The 7,646-nt window shown below is 50.4% G+C and overlaps 1 protein-coding gene across 1 annotated transcript; it reads right to left on the reverse strand.

The window, feature by feature from the left end:
• Positions 1-921: 921 nt before the first annotated feature.
• Positions 922-6,749, reverse strand: LOC119302989 (protein AMEIOTIC 1 homolog). The gene is made up of 10 exons (XM_037580062.1): positions 6,376-6,749; positions 5,015-5,165; positions 4,823-4,902; positions 3,605-4,671; positions 3,426-3,510; positions 2,780-2,842; positions 2,515-2,577; positions 2,258-2,341; positions 1,618-2,142; positions 922-1,504 (listed from the first exon to the last, which is right to left on the reverse strand). The coding sequence occupies exons 1-10, from the start codon at positions 6,436-6,438 to the stop codon at positions 1,370-1,372; spliced, it is 2,316 nt and encodes a 771-aa protein (XP_037435959.1). The 5' UTR covers positions 6,439-6,749; the 3' UTR covers positions 922-1,369.
• Positions 6,750-7,646: the final 897 nt, after the last annotated feature.

The following is a 7,646-nucleotide window of genomic DNA, read 5'->3' on the forward strand; positions in this document are numbered from 1 at the left end:
CTTCTTCAACGTTTGTGAAGGTTTGGAGGCCGCCTTGAGGGTTACCACTAGTTGTTGAGAAACACATTCATTGCGATATCTCAAGGAGAATAGGGGTGAGTCTTTATGGTAACACCCATCTCTCCAACGACGATTAGCTTCCCTCCAAGGAAGTAACATTGGGATACATCCTCGTCTCTAGAGTCTCTAGTTATCCCTAACCCCGGCTCTTTAGTTGTGGTTTATTTTCGTCACTTGACCTTGCATTCACTACATGTTGTTGCATTCATCTTATCGGTTTGCTTACCTCACTGTAGCGAGTTTATGCACACCTTTATAGTCCGTATGGCCTAAAGTTACTAATAATTAATTAAAATTTACAATTGTTGTTATTCATCCCCTCGGGTCATTTCGATCCTTTCAGCCACAAACATGTCGAAGATGTGGTTGTTCGAGGCACCCTCCACTTGGTCGCAACGTCAATGTTAACAACCAATGCGAATTAGGCAAGCGCGACAGCAAACTCGTGAAGGTGTGCGAGCACGAGAGGTGTATAAACAGATTCATTATGTAGTGAGAAGGTGCTAAATGCTAAAAATCAAAGCGATAAGGCAAAAACGAGGTGACTCTTATTGCACTTTGAAGACCTGGATGATGATTTTTATAATTTGCATGCTCACGTGACACCCCTGAAATATTTCGAGGATCTGCACCACTATAATTTTTAGGATGGAGGGCTAGCGGTAATGTCATTTTGGGGTCTACATAGAAGAGTAAGATATAGTCAGACAGCGAGTTTATCGGTGTTCCTACATAGTAGAATTCAAACGACCTACTAGGTGTGAATGTGTGATCGACCAGATATGCACGGTGTCACACTCGAGAATATAGCTGTTCAGCAGGAAATGAAAAAAAAAATCAGAATGATATGAAGTCTATATATAGATATGGAGCCCTCGCCCACAAAACACACATTCCATTCCATTTGAAACGTGTCACAAAAAGGGCAGTCGAAGGTAGCAACAGAAAGACATACTGGAGTCAACAGGCATTGGCGAACCACCAACCAAAGTCACGTTTCCGGCAAGGCAATACATCCATCCTCGACACCAACTAGAAACTTTTTTGACGACGAATAAATTGCAAACTGCTGCTATTGGACTGTAACCAAGGTGTGACTGACTGACTGACTGACTGACTGTAATCGAGAACCGCCGAGACCATGTAGTAACTTGTTTCTCACTTTCGTTAATCTATCTCTTTTTTTTTTTGGTTTTATCTTATCCTCTCTATGTGTTTGTGCAGTTTTTATCTTAACCTATGATGATCACCGTACCGTACCGATCGTGGCATCTCATATGCAGGGGAGGGGAAGGGAAGGAGCTGAGCTTCAGCAGTAGGAGGGAGTGGCCAGGGCCAGGTCCGTGCCCACGGTGCTCATCCCTCCGGCCTCCAGGTTGGGCATGGCCATCCTCCTCCCCCCCTGCTGCAACAGACTAGCACCGCAGGGCGACGACGGCGAATCCTGCGCGCGCACAGCAAGCAAACACAACAATCATTGATCGATCAGCGTCAGCTTGCTGCCTTTGATTTGGCGGGAAGAAGAAGAAGAAACGAAGAGGCAAGTGTACTACTGACCATGTGGCGCAAGGTGAGGCCGGCGAAGGGGTGCAAGGCCGGGACGGTGAACCCTGCGGTGAAGAGAGGCTGTGGCTGGAGGGGTGACCTGGGGCTGGGCAGGGCCAGCAGCTTGCCGGCGTTGGTGGTGGAGGACGCCGATGGCGGCGTGGAGAAGTAGTCCCCCGCCCCCAGCATCGCCTGCTCCTCCGCCATCACCACCTCAACTGCCGTGGCACGGCCGATGCGGGGGAGCTGGTGGTGGTCCATGCTGATGCCGCTGCTGCCTCCCCCGCTCCCGCTCATGTCCCTGCCGCCGCTGCTTGGCCACAGGAACGTGCCCTGTGGCTTGCAGATGCGGAAGCTGCTCTTCCTCGCCGTCCTCTTCTCGACGGCGGTAACATCTGAACGCTGCCTGATCTGGCTCTGGCTCTGGCTCTGCTCACCACCACCAAAGTCTAGCGCCCGCCTGCCCTCGTTCTGTCCCACAACAGCCACCTCCTCCATTCCACTACTCTTCAGCTTCTCTGCCAACAGAAATTGCTCCTGTGTAGTCAAAATGGAACACAACTATTTAGTCCAGGAACACAGATAGCCTGGACAGAGTTCAGTAATTCTGTGCAGAGTATGCAAGAGAGGGCTCTGCTACTGTGCTACCTACCTTCAAAGACAGGAAGGAGCTAGAGAGAGAAGCCATCTGCTCCTCCAGCTTATCATTCTTTTCAACTACAAAGTCATACTTATCCTGAAAGGAAAAAGAAGAACTGTCAGAATGAACTGCAGAGCAGAATAACCAGAGAACATGTTGACTGAATAAAGACATTCTTAAGAACCTTCATGGCCTAGTTAGATAGATAGGTATCACAATGCAATGGTGGTATGCAAATAGTGGAAATTCAGTTAGCAACATGAGTGTACCTTCAGTGACCGCACCTCCTTCTTTAACTTACTGTGTTTCTGAACCACATTCTCGTAGGTGTCCTGTAATTCAACAATGCAAAGGTCATATATTTACTTGCAGCTAACAAATGCTGACCAATGTGCATATATATAGCTATATAGTTTTAAAAAGGATCAAAATGGTGATCAACTAATGCTAAATTCTCTGAAAAAACTAACACTAACATGTACATTTTGCTTAGTCTGGGATGAACTGTTAGAATTTCTGAAGGCACTTAATTACCTTCAAAGACGACACCTGCTTCTCTAGCTTTTCATTTGCCTTAACCACCTTCTGGTACTTTTCCTGAGAAACAAAACAAGCAAAGGAGTGGCTTAGATATAGTAAAGAGTAGACCAGAAACAATGAAACCAAATTCTTAATTAAAAACTAAGTATGTGCTTAACACCTTGTTATACATTGTTAGTTGGGAGACCAGATTAAAGATGATCAGAAGTGCAGTTCCAAAAGGGTTATGTTCAAGAATGATTTTTTCCCTCACAATGTAGGCAGTTTCTTCACATATATGCACCTTCATAGACTGAGAAAGAACTAAAGAGGGAAGTATCTACAGGTCCCAGGTTTCCATTATACCCATAAGAAAATTCAGAAAACACATAATCTGGGCTAACACTGCATAATAACATTTGATCAACTGAAGAAACTGCAAACTTCCTTCTTTGGGTGGTTGGGAGATGTGGGGTAAATCATGTTGTAAACTTTGTGTGTTTGATTCCGCAAGAGAACTTTGTGTGTTTGATGCAGCAATAAAACTTTGTATTTTTGAAATCACCTTTCCTCAGAAGTACAGAAAAGAGGAACAGAGGGAAATGCTTGGATAGGGAAATCGACAGGATTTTATTTTAATATGAAGGACATGCATGGTTACCTTCCATGAACTGTAAGCTCTTTCAGCCTCAGATTTCGCTTCCTTGCCCAGCTCCACCATGTTAGAACTCAGCTGCTCCATGTTCCTTGACATCACCAAGAAGGGAAACAATGTTGGAAATCAAATAATTTGCTCTACTGCAGGAGGAAACAGCGATGGTAGTCAGAAAAAATGGATACCTTTTGACATCATTGAGCTCCTCAGCGAGCTCCTCCGTCTGCCTCTTAATCAGGAGATCACCGGCAGCTGGGGACACGTCATCACCGGGCTTCCACCCGGGTGGCGGTACCCAGTACGGATCAGCCACGCCGGCCTGCCGGCGCACCTCAGCCAGCTCGGCTGGCTCCAGCCAGTACTCCATGGCGCCATCCGCGTTGTGACGGCGCCGGAACCGGTCCGTGCTGCCATCGGGCACCCTTCCGGCCATGTGCTTGAGCAGGTGGTCCAGGAGGCCGGTGTCGCCGATGCGCTTGCGGGCTTGCTCCCGCAGCGCCTGCCGCATCACCGGGGCGCCGAGGGTGGCGCCGCTGGAGCGCATGATCTCGAGCAGGCTCCTCTCCGCCGCCGCGTACCGCTCGGCCGACCACCGGTCCTTGCCGCGCCGAGGGTCGCCGTCTCTTGACTCCACGTGGCGCCTCTTCTGCTTCTTGGGGCTCTTGTATGCCTTGCTTTTCTTCTTCTTCGCCGGGTTGCCGGGCTTGTCCTTGCTTCCCTCTGCTTCTTCCCGCTTCCTCTTGGCTCTGATTGAGCTCCTCCTCCTGTCATCTTCCTGCGCCGGGCGCTGCAGCTCCTTGACGCTGGCCTCTGTTTCGTAGCCGCCGATGCTGGTCTCCTTGGCAACATCGCGATGCCGGCCAATGTACCTGACGCGGCGCCGCACGCCCCACCCGGTGCCATCGCACTTGAGGGTGGCGAGGAGGCAGGAGGTGACCGCCGGCGCCTTGGGCGGAGCCGGTGGAGCTTCAGGCGACGACAGCGCGTCTTGTGCCGTTGCTGGGCCAGATGACGCGCTGAAGTCGAAGACGCAGGGGTTGACAAGCCAGAAGCTGTCCTGGTGCATCTCGCCCTCGAGCTCCTGCTCGGCCACCCGGCGGCGCAGGATGCGCGCGGCGTGGTTGCTGCTCATGACGAAGCGCTCGTCAAGCTCTGGCCCGGAGCTGGGCACCCGGAACGAGGAGAAGAAGCTCCGCAGCGCCAGGAGGGACGGGAAGCTCACAGTGATGTCGTGGCTCGTGTACTCGCTCACCTACACACACAGCCGGAGATCACATCAGAAACAAGCCAGATCAAACACCTCGTACTCCAAGAAACAGTGACAGTGAGGCGCACTCTCACTCTCTCTAGAGCCACCAGCGTTGCACGGTGAAAAGTGACAGAAGAGAAGATAGAATTCTTACCTTAACCACGCGTATGGACTTGAGATGGATTGGAGATTTGGGGGGCAGCATGCCGTGGTCGATCTCGTAGAACCCTCCTGCTGACCAGACCAAATCACCAGGTGAAAACCAATTTCAGCAACTTGGCATGAACAGGAATTAATGGAGGATTGCACAAACGTTCCATGTCCGAGACCAGCATTGCTCACTCACCAGCATGATAGGTGGGGATGGCAGAGGTTGACAGGCTCTGCCTGCTCACGGGCGAGCTGGGCGGTTGGATCTTGGGGCTGCTATCATCCTTGCCAGTTCTGTTGTGGCCTGCAGGCCTCTTCTTGTAGTAGAACCTGGGCACCTGTGGCCTCTGCAAAAGGTTGTACAGCCAGAACAGGTGAGACAGATGCATGATTCGTGTAAATAAAGAGAAACAAGGAGAACAGTGGGACTGAAATGGAAATGCTTTGGGGGGTGGACGTGTGTGATGGGAAGACCCAGTCATGTTAAAGAGAAACACGTTTCAACACCACATTGTACCTTCAGAATAATTTGTTTCCTGTTCTTGTTGGATAATCTAACAAATCGCAGATACTGGCTATTGTGTACTGTGTGGTTAGTCTCATCTGCTCCATATTTGGGGTTTGTGTGTAGCCAATATTTAGTCTTGGACACATTTTCAGACTTTGGACAATGACTAACTGAAATCGAACTACAGTACTAGTTTTAGCCATGCAAGCATCCGCAACATAAGTATTCGGGACGAATTGAGAAAACATCATTTCTAGTTGCACCAATAACAAATGGATCCAGAAAAATCAACAAAAAGTTGCTGAAAGTGGCACTAGCTGAGCAAGCTACTTTCAGTCTTTGTTTTCTCAGTGTACTCTAAAGCAGATTTAGCACTGCACTTCACAGGTGTCAGCTGTTCAAGGATCAGTTGCACCCAAAATGTACTACTGGTGCATGCATCATCAACAGACCATCATAATGACATGAGACCTCACCTTAATTAACAGCAAACAGGAGCATCTTTAATTAGCAACTACCCCTACAACTCCAGTTAGCAACATTAATTAATGCTTTTCAACAGAATTCTGTTCATTTAATTTGCAAATCACATTCCGTTTAGCATGAGGATCCGGATCAGTACCACGCACTAGTAGCCCTTCCATCTTTTCCATCCGGAATGCAATCCAGACTCCGATTCTACTTTTCAGATGCCTACTAACTTGGGCAACACGTACGTACATAAATTTCGTAAGTTAATTAATTAAGCGAGAACGCATTAACACGGAACTAACTGGGCAACTAGTGATCCATCTACCACTTCGATGCTGATGTAACAAACTGACACCACATACACCGTGGTCGGGGGCACATGCATAAAACATCCCGTCGTATCAAACGTAACGTTAACACACACACACACACACACACACACACACACACACATTGATTAAAAGGTAGACAGATCCAACAGATTGCCCCAGAGACGAACAAAAAGGCAAAAGCAAACCGGACTGGCAAAAGAAAAGCTGGTGATCTTCAGGTACGTAGGTAGGCACGCACGCACGTACCATGGGGGAGTCCTGCGTCTGAGCCGCGCACGGAGGAGTGGTCCTCACCGCCTCCGCGTCCATCTGCCTCCGCGTTGTCTGCCGCAAGAACAAAAGCGCACGAATTAACCACACGCCGATCCATCCAAGATCGGCGCACGCGAATAGAACTGCGAAAGCTTGCCCATCGAATCGAAGAATTAAAAGGAATCAGATCGAAGAGTAGAACCCTAGCCGATGCTCCTTGCTGCCATTACCGACCCAAACAGAAAAGCATGCGGAAAAATCGGGTAGATGTCCCAAAACACGACGGGTCAAAATTTCAAAATACAGGCTAAACGATGGGCGACGCGAATTGTGGAGCGACGAAGGCATTGCGTCGAGCAGCAGCAGCGCATGTGGTGGTTCCTGGCTGACGCCGCTGCGAAGGCAGAAGAAAAGAGGGGAAGGCCTCGCAAAGCAGCGGAAAAACCCAACCGAAATGGAAGCCAAAAACACGACACTTTTGCAGGCAGATAAAAGCGGCTTTGGGCCTGCCATGGAGCCGCGCAGCGCGGTACGAGCTGATCTCCGCTGCTGCGCCATGCTCGCAGGCCGCCGACGACCGAAACACGCAAGAGACCACAGGGAAAATTACGTGGGCGCTTTTGAAAACCACAGACCGATGCTGCGCAGGAAGATGGTAGAACGGATCTGGTACCACAGAGAAGCAGCAGAAACGCAGGCGAACACGAGAGAAACACTTGGCACGCACGCACGCACGCGTGCTCGAAAAAGCCTGGAGACGAACACCACTCACCGTGGACCGCGCCGCTGCTGGAGGAGGCGCGCGCGCGCGGCTGCGTGGCGGATCGGCGGCGAGGGGAGGGGAGGAAATATATAGGGCCGTACGGAATGCGGCGAGATTCGGTGGGGAGGAGAAATAATTAAAATAAATCAAAGGGGCGGGCGGGCGTGCGACGAACTGGGCGGATGGATGGATGGATGGATCTGAAAGGGTTGGGGTTTTGGCTAGGTCATGGCGGGCGGCTGGAGAGGAGCTGGGGTTCTGGGCTGGGTTTCTCCCCGGCCGTCCGCCCCGATCGATGGATGGACCGATCGATCTCCGGTGGCCGCGGTTGGTTAAATAGGGGGAGGGAGCGACGGGGAGGGTGCGTGCAGGATCTTTCTTGCTACAGAGAGAGAGAGAGAGAGAGAGAGAGAGAGAGAAGGAAGGGTGTAAAGCGAGGGACGTGTGTGTGTGTGTGTGTGTGAGACTTGTGGCAGGGGCAGATCGTATCGTGTGCTGTGCT

Source organism: Triticum dicoccoides, chromosome 5A, assembly GCF_002162155.2.
Source record: "Triticum dicoccoides isolate Atlit2015 ecotype Zavitan chromosome 5A, WEW_v2.0, whole genome shotgun sequence".
In the NCBI taxonomy this organism is placed as follows: domain Eukaryota; kingdom Viridiplantae; phylum Streptophyta; class Magnoliopsida; order Poales; family Poaceae; genus Triticum; species Triticum dicoccoides.

Bases quoted from the DNA above. Each gene is read 5' to 3' on its own strand.
- LOC119302989 (XM_037580062.1), bottom strand. From the start codon at position 6,438: ATGGACGCGGAGGCGGTGAGGACCACTCCTCCGTGCGCGGCTCAGACG. The intron at 2,342-2,514 runs GTACACTCATGT...TTTTCCTTTCAG, and splicing joins AGGAGGTGCGGTCACTGAAG to GATAAGTATGACTTTGTAGT. The intron at 1,505-1,617 runs GTCAGTAGTACA...GTGCGCGCGCAG, and splicing joins GCCTCACCTTGCGCCACATG to GATTCGCCGTCGTCGCCCTG.